Raw genomic sequence first — 20,225 nt, forward strand, 5'->3', positions numbered from 1 at the left:
TGGGTACCTCTGACAAAGGAAAAGCCTGTCCAACGTACCTTGTTACAACACAATTTACACACTATTGGGGACCTTTTCCCAATAGTCATGTACTTACGCATGCAGACAATGCCCATTTCAGGGATGCCACATATATGGACCACTTTGTGCTTAGGCGCCTCCATGATACACTTCGCTCCGGTATACTGTTGTAAATGTAATCTTTCGTTAGTATAACTTTACTTAGCCTTTTCTTTATGTTGGTCCTTGTCCATTATTCTAGAATGTAGTAACAGTTCCAATGTCTGACATCAGTTGGCTTGGATTCCAGACTTGCCAGTTGGAGTCTGGTCAGCTGGCGAGATGTGCATTATGTTCTTACTCTATGAATAAAATAATTACTTATTCCCACGAGATCGTAGCAGTGGTCATTTATCTACTTGCAACATTTTGGCGAGTGGTTCCAACTCTGACCAGACTGTGGCACAATTCGAAGAATCTCGAAGTGGTCGGGAAGGAAGAGGACGAACGACATCTCCCAAAGAGAGGAACCCATGCTGTGCGGTGCGATCTCAATCTGACGAAGGTATCATTTCCATCAGAAGATTTACTGTTGAAGAGTGAAGGAGGAGATTTGACAAAGTTTGAAACCATCATATTAACGGTGAGCCAACCTCCAACTTTATACGCGCGTGCACGATGTGGCCCATGTTGCTTAGCAACTGTTGTTGCTAAGTAGGAGTGTCTTTCCACGAACAGCGCGAGGGAAAGTGACGTGTCTTGGAAAGTAGCAGCGTCTCTGTCTCACAAGCACCACACGGCTCAGTAGACGTTCGTTACGTTCTACGTAATGACGTACCGACACAGGCGGCCATCTTAGAGTGAAATCTGAATTGCAACCATAGCAACGAGAGCCATCGCGTACGGTGATACACTCACCATTATTTAAATACATTATCGCTACAGCTTGGAAGTTTGAAACATACAACGAAATAGAATATTGAATATACACGGTGTTATAAACACATTCAAAGTGCCACAGCGGTATATTTTATCAACATTGAGCGTCAATTTTAACTGTGATACTCTCACCACAACAGTACAGTGTTCGACGTCTATGTACTGATTTGTATACAAAATCACTCATTCAAAGTACAAGTGCAGTGTTGCATCTTCACTTCGAGCGTAACTTTGAACAGTGATACGCTCACCTCAACAGTGCTGTATCTCATGTGGACATACTTTAAGTCTCCCTTTGAACTCATGAGAGGTAGAAGCCCAGGTACAAAACTTACACCTTCGTGGTTAAAAAATTGCAAGAAATGTCAATTCTCTTCGGAAAAGTCAGAGTAATTTATCTTGTTCTATTTCTGCTGGTGATATTGTAAAAGTCAAACCTGGAAGAGTGACTAAAGGACTCACTAAATATAGAGGCTCGGTTTTAGTCAAACATGTCTATCCACATTATGTAGTATTGGATAACGGCGAAAAGTGAAATTACCGTAGAGTTGCATTATATCAAAAAAATTCACATACTAAAAAAAGTACTGAGAAATCTGACAATTCATTGTGCAATAGTGGTTACATGTTTTCCACTCAAGGAGATTTTAGCTTACCTATGCCAACAAGGTGTAGGAGGGAGGAAGGTGATGGTGATGGTGATGCTTCTCATCATCTTATTGTACAGGATTCTATTCACCATTGTAATGATTCTCCTACTAATAACATGATTGCGCAAGATGTTTCAGCTTCTGATAATATCAGGAGATCAAGATCTCGTCGACCACCTGTTTATTTGAATGATTATATTTGCTAAATTTTATATCGACTTCTTAAACTTTTCTTTTTGTTTATTATTCCAAGAGAAGGAGATGTGTTGTAAATGTAATCTTTCGTTAGTATAACTTTACTTAGCCTTTTCTTTATGTTGTTCCTTGTCCATTATTCTAGAATGTAGTAACAGTTCCAATGTCTGACATCAGCTAGCTTGGATTCCAGACTTGCCAGTTGGAGTTTGGTCAGCTGGCGAGATGTGCGTTATGTTCTTACTCTATGAATAAACTAATTACTTGTTCCCACGAGATCGTAGCAGCGGTCATTTATCTACTTACAACATATACCCTCCCATCCCCTTACTCCAGATTACTTCTCTCCATTGACATTCAATATTAGCGACACTGAAGGAGGAAATTAGTTTCCAGATTATTTACCAAGCATGCGTACCCATGAAACCCGAACCGGCAAGGGGGACGAGGGACCACTTGGAAACGCAACCTGGGACAATCATTACCTAATAAAATCATGGTATTACTGTTGCACTCAGACGAAACTCATCTCCTTTAATCATAAACACAAGCTTTTACATTACAAATGTCTACACCGCGCCTACACCTCAGGACTTAGCACAAATCGACCTTACGTGATTGTCTCAATGCCTTAAATGCCACACCACTGAGGCTTACTTCGCCCACTTGAATTGGACATGTCCACATATACGAACATATTGGGACAAAATCTTCTCCTTGATCTCCATCATGCCAGTAGTTACACTTACGCCTGCCCAACTACTGGTCCTACTGGATTATGTTAATGACATCCCAAAAGGAACTTGTAGATTTACCACCAATGCACTGCTGATCGCAAAATGAGGTCTGGCATAGTATTGAGGCAGTAAAACAAGCCCCACCAACTCTGCATGGTTAAAAAGCAGGATTTATTGTGCTATCACATATGAAGACTATGCCACCTTACAGCCACATACCTCCAGACCTAAAGATATATGGCAACCACTGCGGTACTACCCACTGATATTGGTTCTGCTATTTTGGTCACTTCAAATGTCACCTTACATGCCAGACCGCTGCTGTATTACATACTGATGAATCTATGTACTCTTATAAGTGGGAATTATGTTGATATGTGTTGTTTGAAAATGAAAAACGATAAATAAGTTTAAAAAAGAAAAGATCCTGGAAGTAATGCAGTTCAGACTCCACAAAATCATTATTCAGAGAAGAGCAGTAATCAACTACATTGGATCTCATGACGGCGAATAGGGTTAGACACGGTTTTGCCTCCTCGAAGAACACACAAACTGTGGTATAAACACCAATCTCAAAACGTCTTTAAATGTATTCTAATTCCTTCAACCATCTAAGTAGATTAATGCATTTCATATCCCCATTATTGGATGTGCTCACACTTAGCTTGCATTATTGTTGTTGATTTTGAAACTGTACAGCATTCTGCGTCCTAGGAGGTCCTCAAGGCTAACTGACTCAGATGAAAATGAACCAATTAATTTTAAAATCACGAGTGTACTTCATACCACCCTTCCAATCACCTTAGATCGCTACTGTCTGTGCCACATGTCCCAAGTACAGAACACCATGTATAAATGCCTGTGCCAGTGATCTCCCCAGAGGTTGTCCTCTAATGAGATCATGTCATTTTATTTGACATGACAATCAGTCTGTCGGAAACCCCTCTCTGTTGACCGGTTAGTGATACCAATGTGGCAGCGCTGTGGAATTGTGGTTTGCTATTTTCTCACAGTTAAAGGAAACTGCAGTAGAAGATATAGTTAAATCAGATGGTATTTGACATCACAATAAATAACTATTTTATTGTAACAATTCATGAGACCTGCTAAAAAAATCACAATCTATAACCAATTAAATATCATGTAAAATGTGTTTGAAATCTCTATCAATGGTTTCAAAAGATAACATTACCAGTACGACCATTATTCTTGAAAGATATGTTTTACCAAAAGTCACTACTGTATTGTTAAATTTTTTTACTTTTGACTTACAAAAGAGGAATATGCTGAAAAATATTAACATTTCTTACAACATGAAGCAAACATGTGAATATAAAAGGTACAATCAACAATTGATCAATGGGCAAACTTTCCAGTGATGAGAGGTATAGATATCTGCAATAACATGTGAAGGATGATTACTTCCTATGGAATAACCAATCAGACTTCAGGTACTCGAGATTAACTGAAATTGCCATGAGAGGAGCTTTTCCAGACCATGAATGAAGATAAGAAAGCAGCCCTTTCTGATCCTTCTAGTACAGGTCTACAACGCAATGAACCAGAACTCCTTGTTGAAAAAGCTAAAACAAAGGGTGGGGCAAATGGAATTTATTGATCCATACATGTATTGCCCTCTAAAGTCACTTGGTAGTAGCGGGATCATTCGAAGTTGAGGTTAAATATCTCTATGTTCCTTTAGGCACAGTCATTAGTGATATACCACATACACTTCTGAAAGTACGCTGTTGCAGCCCAAATTGACTTCCATTCTGAAAAAAGGCCCATGTACCACACAAACTAAGCCATGCTTTAGGTCATGTGTTCTGCTAAATAAAAAGGACCTTGGTCTGCTGCAAATGACAGGCCCCAATCCAGAAATACCATCAGCTTACTATAACCTTTCAAAATTGAAATGCACCAGCAAATTAACAGAATAGCCAAAGTATGGGAATTATATCCAACACTGATTTCTCCTTTGAAATTCAGTTAAATGTTGTTGTCAAGGTTAACCCACAGCTCAGTAGCACTTTGTTTTTATTAAATATACAACTAGTTAACGTGGTGTGTAGATGTCTACATCCAGTTCTTGCAGAACAGTGCAGCAATGCATATCTATTCAAGCTGAAAACATCACCTCACAATAATAACTGCTTCTTTGAATATCAGAAAAATGTCACCAGCCTAAGCTGCAAGGAATCCAAACACCCAACTACAAAGTCATCACAACCAGCATCCTTGCCTATCTAGGAGACAAGCCTGCACTTTGGACTGGTCAGACTGGAGTAAAAAAGAGAAAATGTGGCAAGAGGCCCTCTCCATCAATGCACCCAGTATCTGGAACATCATCACCGTAGCAATCAGGACCACAACAACACTGCTCTATTTTAGGAATTCGCTGATGATGCACTTCTTTTAAGAACAGCATATTGATGCAGAACATTTTACTTCCAGAACCAGCTACATCTCCAATCACTTGCCGATTGCATCTTTACCTTTGACCCCGTGCATAACCCTGCTGCCTTTCAGGAACATGTATCTCATCACCGTCTGAAGAATTAGTTAAACAGCGAAAATCATTTAGTACTGAAATAGTTGAAATGTGAACGAAGATTGCTATTAATTCTGAAATAAAAGAAGGCGGGGTCTGCTCTGTTGTCTTAGAAGTGTTGATCAAATGTATAAGGAAGACAGATATTTCTCCCCCAAGCAAGCCCATGCTCTGTCCATGCTACAAAGCAGACGACTGACTTAACAGACATCTTTAATTGTTTGTTTCTTTAAGGAGAGTCTGACTCCACATGCCCTTAACAAAAATGTTCTCAAACATGCAAGTTTTCCTCCAAAAATAGTCCGATTTTGGCTATCTCAATTGTAAATGAAAGCAGGTTAACTTGGAGTGAAAATCATTCAAAACCAATTACAGACATATATAGAGAAACATTCCCTTCTTAATCCATACTAATCTGACAGCGATGTTGGATGGAGAATGCTCTATTGTCCTTCAGGGGTTTGAAATCTTGTCAAAAGAGAAACTATATAGACAGCAGTCTTGGTTCTTCTTCATCTACCCATCACCTTTGTAGAAGAACATCAGAAGAAGATGGAAAACAAAGGCCTGGATCACAAACACACCATGTAAAGTGAGAAGTCCATTGGTCCAGTATCATCTCACTTAACTGTAAAATGCAACAGATGTCTGTACTCTTACCCTCCTATATCTGTGCCTGTGGCTCATCTCTGGGATCATCGAGGTACTCTGTTAGTATTTTCAGAAGTGAAATACGTAAACTAAGCTGGGAGGGGAGAGGAGATGTGGTCCATCACCATGAGTACTATCCAATTTCTTTGATGAGGCCCAGTAATTTAGCCCCTTTTAAATAGAAATAAAAAATGGAGTTGCTGATGATTAGCTACTCAAACAGACCATAATCTTTCCAGTAGCCAATGGCCAAAACACAAGACCCTAACTGAGTACAAAAACTTTAGGGGTGAGCAACGTTTGTAATCTCTCTTTGTAACTGGCAAGCAATACTACGCCTATCTGAACCAGCCACCTTACAACTATGATATTCACAATCAACCTCTCAAGAGCAGATCACGCAGATTCTACGGATTCCAAGCATTCCTAATTGTGAGGCCTCAATGCACTGCAAATAGAGACATTAAACAGAATTTTAGTCTAGACAAAGGAGAGGGCAACTCCACCCCACCCCAAAACGTCAAGGATTACAATGGCTACTGGAGGCAAAGGCAATCAGTGTTATTGTTCTGTGCTTCATCAGTAGGTCGCCTAAAGATGGGTCTTGAGACAATATCATGCATGAGCATTTCAGTTCTACCACATCCCTAAGCTGAGTATCCAAAGACAACATAAGAACACCTCTTTAGTTACTCACACACAAACTGAAAACTATATAAAAGTTGTATAAATACTACAATAAAAGATCACTCGGTTCCATGGTGCCTAGATTCAAATAAGGAGAACAACCCATAGTAGTCAAGATCTCCACTTGTGAAGAGTCTACCAAGTGCAAGGAAGAAGACCCTCAACGTGTGTAAAATTACAAAAACTCAACCCTTTTCTATAGCCTATACTTAGAATACCCACTTTGGTTTCTACCTTTTACCTGCATTCACGATATTGGTTTTTACTCCACCTATTTTTCTCGGGGTACACAATCGAAAGTTCTCACTAGGATGTAGGGTGCGGAGGATACAAAACACACGTAGAAGATCCAACATAACATTAAATTGGAGCCATCTTTACGTCATTCCCTCCCATAGTGCATCTGTCTCTGTCCACTCCCACACCCCAATTTGACTGAAAGTGTAAAGGACTAATAGTCACATGCTACTGGCGAGATGAGCACGACATGAAGCAATACCTAAAGATCTCTAGTGCAGGGCCAGCTTGTGAAAAGCATTATGAGTCTATATGCGCGTATGCCAGGCTAGTAATGAAGGGTGGGCGTCTATATGGAGATTTAAACATGTTTTCATCACAGCTGGCGCTGGGGCATTAAATTAGCCACAGAGGTCAGATTCTAAATGAAGTATAAAAGTTTAACTGAATCCCTCTCCCTCACACTTTTGGCACCACCTTGCTATCTTAAACACAATATATATAGCTGAACAACACAACGACAGAAGAAGACACTACACGCGTTCTTGGATTCAGCAATAGAATGGATCATTTCTGCGTAATAAAGGTTGAAAGCTCATTGTCTAAGCCTCGCAAGGTGTGAGTCTAGATGTGAATTTGTGTTCATTTAAGCAATTCCTAGGAGAAATATCGTTCACTTTAATTCAATATTAGAGACTTTTTTATTTTCCTTGTGTATGTGTTTTTAATAGTCTTCCGACTTGTGTTTTACATTGTATGGCTTACATTTGTATAGCTTAAATAATAAAGTTGAGCTTGCAGGTCCTACTGCCTAGCCTAAGAGGCTTGTGCACAGGGCAAGCTACGAGCCGAGCCGTGCACAACTGACACGATATCCACAGTGCACTCAGTGTAGGAAGTAGGAAGGAAGTCGTTGAGCAGATTTGCCTGCATTCCTGCTCCCCTAACTCATGCTGACAACACACGGTGATAGCAGTGTGCCTGCCCGTGCACGCAGGCGGGTGAATGGCTTCCACAGGACAGAGATGGCTAGGATGCCCACTAGCCTACAGAAGTGGGGGAGAACTGCCAGGAGACAGGAAAGGGCCAGGGGACCTGCCATCACATACAGAGATGTGTAGGACGCTTGCCTGGACACATACATCCAGTGTTGCCTGGTAGCACACAGAGAAAAGGGTTTGGTTACCATCCCATAAATGGAAGGCTGCCTGGTGCTTGCTAAAATACAGATATTGGTAGAGTGCCAGCCAGCACACAGAGAGAGTAAGAATTACCGTCAGGAAACAGAAAAAAAAGGATGGCCAATATCCCACAGAGATTGGGAAGGATGCCTGCAAGCGCAGCACAGTTGGACGTCTGCAGCAAATAGGTACAGTAGAATACATGCCAAACCAAAAGAAAAGCCAGACACCTCCACCCACATGTAAGTCACCACATAAAGAAGCAAGGTACCGGCTAGCACAGGGAGACAGCAGGATGCATGCTAGCACACACAGGAACTGGATTTGTGCCAGCACACGAAGAAGCCGATCACTTGCCACCACACTAAGTCAGCGGGTGGATGCCAGCACACATTGATGGTGAGATGCCTGCAAGCACACAGAAAAGGTGGACACCGTCAGCCACACAAAAGTTGATGCGATGAATGCCAGCACATGAAGGTGCGGTGGTACCTGCCAGTCAAGAACACAGGTGGGGGATACAATCAGTACACAGCAGTGGCGGCTCCTCCGGTAAGGCGGAGGAGAGCTGCCCTACTACTTTTCAGCAGTGTACGAAAAAAAAAAATTATAATAACTCAATGGTATAACCATTTTATTTTTTCTAGTTGCGCTGCAGCTTTGCGAGAAGGGTGGGGCTGCTCTGCTGAAATAGCAGGGTAGGGGAGGAGTGGTTTTCACTTCCTACATGCGCATGCATGTTTAGCCGGCCGTCTCGGGCTGGCCAAACATTCATGCGCACATAGCATGTTCTCCACCCAGGCTGCATAGAAGCCTGGGTGGAGAACATGCCCAAGCCCCCGGTCCCCTTCTGAGTGTCGAACCAGAGTGGACAGACCAATCACAACGCTGCATTGCAAGGGAGCCTGGGTCTTTCCTGTTCCGGCCAGAGAAAGGAGTGGAGAGACGCAACGAAGAGGACGCGGCGACGTGGACAGGAGATACGTTTTATTTACATTTTTATTTTCCCCTCCCCCCGCCAAACCAGATCAGTGCCGCCTGCCACTGGTACACAGCAGCAACCAATCTGTCATAAACAAATACATTCTAGGTGTAGTAGTCTTGTTTTTCCTTCGCTTAAACTAATTGGATTACACAGGTGAAACCAATGATGTATGGTTGAGAGGTACAGTACTAAAGACAATGTTCGTAATGACATGGAGTGCAGTGTTACTCTGGCACAGAGATGGAGTGAGGGCACAAGTCCTAAAAAAGAAGTGGGGAGACACTGACGTCACAACAGGAAGTGACGTCACGAAAGGAGGCTTGCACAGTCAGACTCATTGCCTCCCCTCGCTCACCCCTTAGATGCAATTGCATCAGAGAAACCGGCGCGTGAGCAGCATTCTGAATGAGCTCCGATCTCGCCCCAGATAGGCCAAAGAGTGAATGTGTGCCTCGATTTGCTCCAGTTATCGAGCTCCCGGTACAATAAGTGGGGGGACGCCGTCCACCCGCGTGGTACCCCGACTCGAGCCCTGGGTGGAGTAATACCTTTGAGAATACAGAAATGGAGGAACACCTGACAGCATACAGCTATGGAGAACTGCCTTCCAGCCAAGCACACAGATGAAAGGATGCTGCTAGCACACAGTAATATGGGAGTTCTGCTGCACCAAGATATTGAGTGTGCCTACGAGCACACACACAGATGCTGGGATGCCGGTCAGCAAACAGTGATGCTTGTGTGGCTGAGAGCACACAGAGAAAGGAGGGTACCTAATAAAACATAGTTGATGGGGTGCCTACCAGCAGACAGAGATGGGGTACCTGTCAACACAAAGAGATGGAAGGATTCCTGCCTGCACACAGAGAAATGATGTGATGCATGCCAGCACACACGCACAGATGCCGGGATGCCTGTCCACATACACACAGTTCCCAAAATGCTTGCCGTATCACATAGTGATGCAGAAATACCAGCCAGCACAGACAGAGATGATGGTGTGGATACCAGCACACAGAGATGCTGCGGTGCCCAATAACACACAAATGCTAAGGTGCCTTGCAGCAGACAGAGATGGGGAACCACTGAATAATAAGATGGAACGACCAAAAAAGATAATAAATAACATTCACAAAGTAATTCCTATAGTTTGAGAATTCAAAACTTCAATTAACAAATGGTCACATGGCAGAAGAGGAATGAAAATAAATAAAATACTGTTAATGTATTCATGTAACAGTAGACTTTTAAACGTAGGGAAAATATTTTAGTTTTTTCATCCAACACATATTTAACCCATATGCGGCGCGCAGGCTTAGGGCTTTTTCAATAAATTATACAAAGAATTGATGGATGCAATGGTTGAATTAATCTCAGCCACTGGGAGTTTCTCGGGGCTGAAACCCAGACCATTGTTATTTTGCACACCTTGACAACTAAGTTCGAACCCAGCCATAGGAATTCAGGCTTGACCATGCTCCAATGGGAGCAATCCACCCCGAACTGCCAGGCCCTCCCTGTATCAGAACACAAACAATCCCAAACTGGTTTCCTAATTAGGGCACATCAGCCCTTGGTTCCAGTGACACAGTGTGCACGGGGCCAATGACAAGACATACTCGTCCCATTCAGAGTGACGCAATAAAGCATACAAAGAAGTGATTGGTGGAATGCTGGAATTAATCTCAGCCACTGGTAATTACTCAGGACCACACCCCAGTCCATCCTTATTGCTACCCTTTATGTTCGCAGCCATATGCAAATCATAGTAAGGGTGAATCCGGTCCAGGGTTGCTTGTCTAGACTTATTTACATATGGTTGGGTCCAAAATGAGGTGACATGCTAAACTATAAACGATGGATTGGGATGTGGTTCGAGTGATTGCCGTTGGCGGAGATAATTCAAATGTTCCATCTATCACTGTTTTGTTGCCACAAGAATGATTGGCTGCCCCGGGACACCAAAGGTGGCCACCTACGAGGGCGGCCACCCTTAGTGCCATAGGATGGCATAGACCCTGAGCGGTCTAGTGGTTGGGGGGACTGGTGGTCCCCCCGTGTTGTCACTTCCTGTGTCTTGGGGGGAGGGGCGACTATATAGCCCAGGGGGCGAGGGTCAAGCGCCCTCTTTGTTCGTTGGACGCTGCTCGCGCTGACCCTCGCCCTCCCCTGCATGGACCCTGAGCGGGTGCTGCCCGTTGCTTTTTTTTTTTCTGCATAAGGTGAGGAGGGACGTTGTGGGTTTGTTGCAGGGTTAAGTATTGTTCATCTTTTTTGGATAGGGGAGTGGGGGGGGGGGGGGGGGAGTCCGTTCTGCGGGGCGCGTTGCTTCTCCTGTTGGGGGGGGGGGTGGCAGTATTGAGGGAGGTGAGGTAGGCGGCTGGGGCAGCTGTAATTTTATTGTTCGTGTGGGGAGAAGGGGCCGGGGTTTCCTGGGGGCCTTGCGCGTTGGGCGAGCGGACGGGAGCTGATACCTGACCCTTCTGGGTCATTTCACAGAGTTCATCTCTCTGCTGAGGTTTGCATCACAAGACTCAACCACTGAAGGATGAAAGGCCGACGCGGCCCTGCCAAGACTTGTTAGGAGTGCGGAGTTAGTGCTGCGAGGCCAGTGAGCGGAGGCACTGCCATGGAGGGGCATTAGAGGGACAGCCCGTACCTATGTCTGGCGATACTTGAAATCCAGGTGGCTCGTGGGGAGTGCATACGGCGTGTATGTGTGGTGGGGGGAGATGTACTCCGCAGGTGTACTCATGGTACACCGGGCTTGAGACTTTCAGATCACACAGACTGCGGTGGAAACGTTAACCCTCTGAGCTATCTTTCTTCCTGAGCTCGCAATGCATCATAGAAGATGGCAAATATCCCACAACGATTATAGTCGCCCCAACTTGCAGCCCAGCCCGGTCCCGCCAGCGACTCTACACCCTGGCAGCCGCGCTGGGCCGGACCACGGAAGCACATTATTAATACCCCTAAGACATAAAACGGAACTCAGCACAGGGTGATCTGTTTAATGTTTGTATTTATGTTGAAGTATTTATAGGAGTATTGACGTGGGCCCTGGGCGGTACGTCCCCGGCTCCTCGAGTGCTTTGGGCACGTATGTGGCACAGCGGCGCGCTCGCCATGTGGTCATGCATTTTAGATTCCTCCTCTGCTCCTCGTTGGCGGGCGGGAGGGGATTTCCACCCTGTGCAAAGAGGCGTCCCTACGCCCAGTGCCGTCGACGATCGAGCAGGCTGGAGGGTTCGTTCCTCAGCGCTGCCGTATCCTTTTTAGTGTCCTCACTTGACTATTTCACGTACAATTCAGGGGTAAGGGCAGGAAGCTGCCAGTCGGATACACGCCAGCATCAGCACTACGCCTTTCCATGCCATTGGCCCCGCATTGGACAGTGCGATACTCGACCAGACCAGGGTTATGCTGCACTAGCCTGGTGCTTCATGCCTTCCCATGGGTGGAGGCTATTTACTATCAGGGGCAACCTTGCGGTTGCTCCCCTTCTGAGTGCAAGTAGGAATCGCCCTAGGGGCAGGCAGTGGTCAAAAGTTTCTTGACCACTTTTCCGTGAAGCGCATTTTACTAATCAAGCATTTGCAATGCAATATGTCTCGCATTAGGTTAGTGTGAGCTATTGTTATGACTCAATTTTCCCTTGGTGGTTTTGTTTAGGGAGTAACTAGAAGGGCAATCGGGGCTGTTCTATGTTACATATAAGGTTGCACTAACATGCGTGTACTTTCAGGATGGTACGGGTACGGCTCGCGAGGACTGGCGGAGAGGAAGCTGAAATACGGTGGCATGACGCCGGAAGCTGAAGGAGCACGACAAATTAAATATCGCAATTTAAAGAATGGGGGAACGTTGTGACAATTTCTTTTATTTTTCAGGATACAAAGCAAAGTAATCAGTGCAAAGGACGAGGAAGCGGCACAGGTGGCAATTGGTGGGCCAGAGACAGGTATATGGTGAAGGACCAGTCTTGGTGTGGACACAGAGGGGGGGAGCGTGCACACAGAGAGGGAACACGTCAGTGTGTTGTCTAGTAATTGTCACCTACAAGTGTGCAAACGAACGTTACCTATTTCCCTCCGTAGCCCCTTCTTGCTCTCCCTCGCTGATTTCCTCAGAATCGATCAAAAATAATAATAATAATAAATAAATAAATAAATTTCATTCCGCCTTGTCGCACCATTGTAATTTCCTGTGTGGGGGAACAGAAGGGAGAATGGACAGCCAAAGTTCCCCTCCCCTCTTTCAAGAATATACCCAGGTGGAGGACTCGTTGCGATGCCGCTCCCTCCAGGCCCAAACGGATCAGAAAGCCCACTGTTAGTAACGTAATATTCAAACGTTATTTTAGCATTGGGGCAACTTGTGCAAACCTCGGACCCAAACAGATTGTTAGAGGTAGCAAGCTGTGTGTTACCAGAGGTCGGTGACGGGCGCATGCGACAACAGAGGATCTACTCAGTTAGAGGGCCAATACTGCAAGCATGGGCAGCCTCTCTAGGCATCAGAACACCTGGGTAGACGCCTTCAGAGCCAAGGAGACGAGTGTTTAGTTTATGAATGGACTTTCTTCAATCATTAAGAGAGGACAACTTTAATTGTGGAAGGGTGCAGGTAATGCTAATTAGTGCTCGTAACCACAACTGGCCTGGGTAGCGTGTGGGGCATTGAGGGCCATGTCTCATTGCAGAGAATGCAGATCGTGGATGGGGGGGACATTTTAATGAATGTTTTCTGTCTCTAATGCAGGATCCGCGCACGAGAACCGCCCCACCCACATGGGGGGCCACCTGCACTATCAACAGGTATAAGGATCATAGCACACTGGGGGCAGTGTGTTAGGGTCTGGGATTCCCATGTTCTCCCCAGTTGTCTTTACTATCCGGGGTGTGGGACGCGAGCCGGTTTCACTCATGGAAGCAATACATGGATAGTTAATGGTAGCGGGGACTTATCAGGCAGCCCTGTGCAGAATTGGATGTTCTCTTTTACTTGAGTCTGGACAATGTGTTTTACGGTGCAATAATTGGGGTGTCCGCACTGGATGCAGTGGCAGGTCAGGGGCTAATCATGCATTTCATACGAAAGATATGGGGAATGTGTTTTCAGCTCATCAACTGGTTGATTTAGGCATATCATGCATCTCATGTGCATTAATGGATTGCTGTGCCGTTTGTTCTCTAATAATTTTAATTATCAGTTTGAACAACTGAGGCCCCATCCACTGATGGACGGGAGGGGGCTTTGATACCTGTAGCACATTGATAAAACCCTTGTTGGGACTACTCCCTTGGCACAGGCTGATCAGTTCAGAATGGGGGGGATTTGGTTTTCTTCCACGATACCCACAGTTATTGTTCAACAACATTAGGCAATGACCAAACAGCAACAATGTCTTATTTTCCTGTCGGGCCACAGCTCCTAGGTGACTGGACTAGTAACCTCATGGGTAGAATGGTAGACAACTGGGCTGGTCCTCATTGTGGGGTACATGGAGGACTTCTCCTAAAATCTCCGGTCTCACGGGGCCAGGCAGTTCTGTCTGACTGTGTAATTTTGTGATACTCTGTTCCATCTGAGCTATGCAGTCTCATTCAAGACCAGGCACTTTTACTTCCAAGTTTCGTGCATAGGTTACTGTCTCACACATGCGCACTCCAAGCTATGGAATGTCTGACAATAGCAGCCTGATATCCTTGGTCTGCCTAGAATGCTTGTGGGTCAGATGGGAGCAAGAAAGTGTTTTTCTTAGTCTTTTAAGTCACTCATCGCGCACGGAAATAATGGAAATGTCACACATAGCAGCTTTACGCATGTAGCTCTGAAGGGGGTGGCTAGTTCGTGGTTGGCTATGCATAAAAGCTTTACTGTGGCTTCTTTATCTTGGGCTACTAAGCAGCATCGTCTGTGTAAGTGTAGTGCTACTTTTGTAAATTACAGGGAGGCAATTAGCATAGCGGCTATATACCAGGCAATATTCAGCACATTACCTGAACAAGCTGGATAGCCCGGCAGATTAGTTGGGTCGGCATAAGCCACACATTACTGCTGCATCCGGGCCCACGCTGAGACAATCACTTAGTCGTACCACAACATTGCCAGTTTCCACTCTGGCCCATTGGCACTATGGGGATGCATTATCAGGTTGCACAAAATTTTGGGCATGCATTAGCCACTCACATACCTCATCCAGTCTGATCCCACTAAGTCCTCTCAGCTCTGCCTCCACTTGGATCAGGCTGATACATTAAGCCTCTACCTTGTTAATTCGTGGGACACAGGTTGGCACATATTTGGCCATGTAAGCGTTTGGTTTGGCTGGTTTAACGTGAAGGGTCCGGAAGCGGGCAGGCGAATTTTACAGCTAAAATTCAACAACAGGGGTCGACACACAGTGGAGGGCCCGTGGCTAGGTGCTCGGGTAGCTTTCACCTAGATAGTATTCACTTAGTTGCTTTGGCAGTGGTCACATGCCAGGAAGTAAGAGCAAGGAGGGAGTAGTTCACCTAGTTGCACAACTTGGATATACAGTTGTATAAGCGGCTTGTACAAGCTTCATAAGGTCCATCGAAGGCCAGACACAGGGGGACGCCTTGTACAAGTTTCAAACATGAGGAGATCCTAGACACAGTCTTTCAAGCCAACACCAGAACGCAGTTGGTAGGCATAGTTGAGAGGTGATGGTCTGACAATTAGATTCCCATGGGTTTGAAAGTTACGTGTCTTGCCAGTGATGCTAAACATACAATGAGTTTGTTAGCCTACAGTAGGGTCAGCGTCATGGGAGTGAGCCGCCTGGCGTGACCTTGATGGTGAATATGTCCCCAGTAGGTCTAAGTAAGGGTGTAAGGCCATAGGCTGACAGGGGACACCATGCCAGTGACAGTGGTGTTGTTTACCTGATAGGGGCTTGTTGGTTGCTGGTCAGCCAGCTGTACAGAAGAGGAATAGACGAGGGGATGGCGCACGGGATGGACACCTGCAAAGCACAGTCGGCAGTTAGTTGTGAAGCTCATGGACATCACTGTCACAGTTCCCTGTCCGGAGGGCGGCAGAAGTGAGAAGGAAGTTTGGTTGCGTGCCAGCTGAGCGGTGCGGAGAAAGAGAGCAGACTTGTTCTTGCCTGAGCCGAGGGAGGCCGGTGTTTGCAATTATAGTGCAATAGGTCCTTGGCGTCAAGGAGAGGTGGATAGTGTCGCCTGACAACTCGTGAATAGCCTGAAGCATAGGAGAACTTGTTTTATCAGGCTTGGGTTGCTACTTGCCAAATGCACTGTGTGCTTTGATGTAAACGGGGTTCATCTACCGAAGCTGATATGACGATATTTGGTTGATATAGCGGAAAGCACTAGGAGCAGCAGGTGGTACTATTAAAAAGCTAGTAGGTGGGGGGACTCTGGGGCGGCGGCGGCCACACCCAGAGCCATGGCGGAGTTACAGGGCGATCCAATGCAGAAAGGTACAGAGGGGTACCCTCTACAGGAGCACCGGTGGGTGCGAGAGCAGAATTATCCCCCAGGGAGATCCACGCTGTAATGGATCCTGGAGGACCAACGGCGCCCGTTAGTCCTTCGGGCAGTTGTAGACCTGAGCAACCGGGGCTTGCCACAACGCTCCGCCCCCCGAGGGGGGGGCGTGAGCAAGGGGCGGAATAGAGGTCCGCCGAGGGGAGGGGTTAGACCTTCCCCCCGGAACTGACAACGCCCCCGCGGTTAACACCCCGGGGGGTTATGGCTCATCAGGCGGGCGGGTCGCGAGAGGCGGCCTGCTCTGGATCGACCCGTAAGATAACCCAACATGGTGGCATAATGTATATGCTAATAAAACTGCAACAACTTTCTCCATCAAACCTGTGTTGTGTCGGTTATTGGTGGAATGGTGTGTTGTATGAAGAAAGGTCTGGGGTTGTGCCGATATTGGCACTATGATTGGCTGCCCCGGGACACCAAAGGTGGCCACCTACGAGGGCGGCCACCCTTAGTGCCATAGGATGGCACAGACCCTGAGCGGTCTAGTGGTTGGGGGGACTGGTGGTCCCCCCGTGTTGTCACTTCCTGTGTCTTGGGGGGAGGGGCGACTATATAGCCCAGGGGGCGAGGGTCAAGCGCCCTCTTTGTTCGTTGGACGCTGCTCGCGCTGACCCTCGCCCTCCCCTGCATGGACCCTGAGCGGGTGCTGCCAGTTGCTTTTTCCCTGGTTCGAGTGATTGCTGTTGGCGGAAATAATTCAAATGTTCCATCTATCACTGTTTTGTTGTCACAAGAATGACGAGTATACCCAGATGTGGGCACTGTGGCTCCTGTGCTTCCTATGCCACTGGAAACAAGCTATACCTGACTGATGAACCCTAATAGGGAGGTTTCACTAATTCTTCTATAGGTCCAACACATATTACAGTCTAAAAAAGAGGGGGTAATGGAAAAGTAGCTGGCCGTAACATTAAGGATGTGAAGAAGTAACAAGGGGAAAGAAAAATTAATGCGGATCCGCAAATGGTGGAAATAAGTACCTTAAGATATCTGATGGTTCCTTAAATATGGAACTGATGGAGTAAGAACTGTTAGACAAAAATGGGGAAGCCTGTGTTAATGAGCTTACCAGGTCTAGATATAATATGCAGGGAGACAGAATTCCCAGTTCTCGGCTGAAACCTAGTGAGAAACTGTGAGAAATTGAAGTCAAGGTAGTCCCACGTACATTACTCATGCAGTGAAAAAATCATAATGGACAATGTAAATGGTTTAGAAGCTGCTTATACTTAAGGCCCTGGGGCTTAGCGGAGATAGGTTTGTTTCTTAGTGTCTGTGTAGCCCCTCCCTCTCTATCGCTCACTCTTCAAAGAGAGAGAGAGAGACAGCGAGAGAGAGAGAGAGAGAGAGCGAGAGAGAGAGAGACTGCCCTGTGAAAGGTGACGAGAAAAACCAATCTTGTGTCGTCAGAAAATGCTGTAAAAGTGCTAGAGTTGTCTGGTTCGACATTGCACCGAGTTAGGTGCAGTATTCAGCAGGGAATGTACTCATTTGTCAGAGAATCACCCCCATCAGCACTCAGCTTGAGGAATGCCTACTAACACACTTTCATGTGATTTCTGAAAGCTTCAGAGCTGCTTCATGTGTGAACAGAGGATACACTGGGTGCCACATCCATGGTCATTTTGTAATGAATTACTTTAAGTTATCCTTAAATTACGACCCCACAGTGACACAACCACATGAGGTATGCAGAATGCCATATTCAGCAAAAAATGCCCACTGCCCTTTCTCAAGGGTAACAGCCTTTGGGAGCTAAAAATACCAATGTGTGTAGAATTATTGTTTTGATGCTCTGGTCGGAGCATATGTAGAGAAAGCCAGATATGAAAGTGTACACAGCAAGAATAATATCTCTCGGAACAGCTGTGGAGAAGTGAGGAGCATAGTTACTGGAAGTAGGAGTGAGGAGTGCTGCAGCACCCCCAAAATAACCATAACCATGCTGGAGTCCAGAAGGTGAATGAATAATAATTATGTCTTTATTTTTTGTTTTTTATCTTCTCACATTAGATGTTCATTTAAAGACAGAGGTCAAATGTCAGACTGTCTACTGGCAAATTGCTGCTCATTCTTTTATTATGAGACTGGTGTTTACTTTTCTTTCTATGCTACAAAGAGAGGTATTCATAAAGTGAACTATGTGACAATCTTGCTGGGGTACAGGGAGTGTGAAAGGATAGGCTGAAGGACATCATTTTTTTCTAACACACAACAAAATGCAAAGACCCGTAAATGACCGGTACAAATATATCAGCTGTTAGGAAAACACAAATAAAGCAAGTTCGCAATTCTGAAATTTGTTGGAAACAAAGATTTTAATAGGACCAGAACTAATCAACACACTTGGTGATGCACTGAGGATAAATATTTGCTGAAATGTGTTCTCTACAGATTATTGTTTGCGCCCTACTTAGTGTTATCAGTAAAAAAAAATGCTAATTTAGTGGGCATGTCAATAGTAGTGCGCGGCCAAACGTTGTTTTGGTAATATAATTGACACCGAGCTCGAAAATGCACCACAAACTCTATACTACACTCTCGCCACAATCCTACTGAGTCAGCTTAGCTCATTTGCAACACTTTTTCTTTCCGTAACACGTGGATTTTTCACAATCCCTTCAACTTCAGTGATGCAATATGGCTTGCAGCAGCACCCCCCACTCTGAAAATTGTGCCAGCACTATTGGCGAAAAGGCATTCCGGTGGCATTGGTCTGGGGCACGAGCAGAGAGAGATGTTATTTGTATGTGGCTGCAGCAGACAGCTTAGATGTTACGTAGGCACGTAGCGGCGTATAGCCCAGATGCCAGATATATTTGTTGCTGTGCTACATCTGTCATTTGCAGCAGCTGTGCCGAGGCTCAGGGCCCGCTCGCAGAGCGGCTCCACTGTATCCTTCATTCATTCCCTTCCAGTGCTCGGACTCCTTTGTCTCATCCTCTTCCCGCGGCAGGGACCGCCCTGCCCACCCCCACTTCCCTCCCTCTGCCGTGCACCGGGCTCACCCCGCCCGACACACCTGCCCAAAATAACCGGCACCGCCCGCAGCGAATAAAAACCAACCGCACAGGCGTGGGCTTCTCCGGCAGCAGCGGGAACTCACCTTGGAGTAGAGCTCGGTGGCAGCCATGCCGCTCGCCATTTGAACGACCTCCAAGGACCGGTCGCTCGGCCGGGGGTAATCGGCAAGCACTTGGGTCCCACCCGGGACGACTGAGACCTCTCAGCTCAGGGCGGCTGCCAGCAGCGCCATCATACCTGCCCAGATTCTTATTTTGGAACAGTCAGGCTCTGTGCATTGTGGGTATGCAGAGGGATGGCTGCGGGGAGGTGTGCTCTGCCTGGCGATGCTGGGCTGTGGAAGCGGCTCTGTAATTGCTGGGTGCGCTCTGCCTCCCACAGGCGGCAGGAGCACAAACCCAGCCTGCTTCAAGAAATGCTGTAAAGCCTGCAACGCCGCTTTCTCCATTAACCCCTTCGCGGCTAGACCAGCTGTGGTGTTGCCCACGTGCACATTCGAAGCTTACTAAGATTTTTTTTCTTTTGCCAAATATTTCCGGCCACGTGGGTGTCCTTGTTGATCGAAGATCACCGTATCAGATGTTGTTGCCGACTACAAACAAAATTGTAGATCTTTTTTCACCATGTCCTGTTGGCAAACCCTGATTCCCATGGTAACCTGCCTTAATCTGTTTAGTAACAATATTTTTTCTGCATAATTGCAAATTCTTGGCAGAAAAGGAGCTTATTAAAATTAGCAACAATAAAAACTTGCTTTTAATCTCTAAATGTATATCTTTCTGGCTTTAAAATCTACAGGGAGTGGGAGACCTAGAACCCATACACTAAATAATTTGCACCAAAG

The 20,225-nt window shown here is 45.9% G+C and overlaps 1 protein-coding gene across 3 annotated transcripts in view; it reads right to left on the reverse strand.

Annotated features, from left to right (window-relative positions):
• Nucleotides 1-19,668, reverse strand: part of MYO5A (myosin VA) — a 665,088-nt gene extending 645,420 nt beyond the window's left edge. For 2 of the 3 annotated variants that reach the window (XM_078684845.1, XM_078684843.1), the window contains exon 1: nt 19,464-19,662. In XM_078684845.1, coding sequence (XP_078540971.1) covers nt 19,464-19,502 — 39 coding nt within the window. In that variant the 5' untranslated portion in view covers nt 19,503-19,662. Of the gene's footprint in view, nt 1-19,463 lie in introns of all 3 variants that reach the window. The other variant, XM_078684842.1, reaches the window with a different exon arrangement.
• Between the last annotated feature and the right edge of the window lie 557 nt (nt 19,669-20,225).

Source organism: Lissotriton helveticus, chromosome 3_2, assembly GCF_964261635.1.
Source record: "Lissotriton helveticus chromosome 3_2, aLisHel1.1, whole genome shotgun sequence".
Taxonomy (NCBI): domain Eukaryota; kingdom Metazoa; phylum Chordata; class Amphibia; order Caudata; family Salamandridae; genus Lissotriton; species Lissotriton helveticus.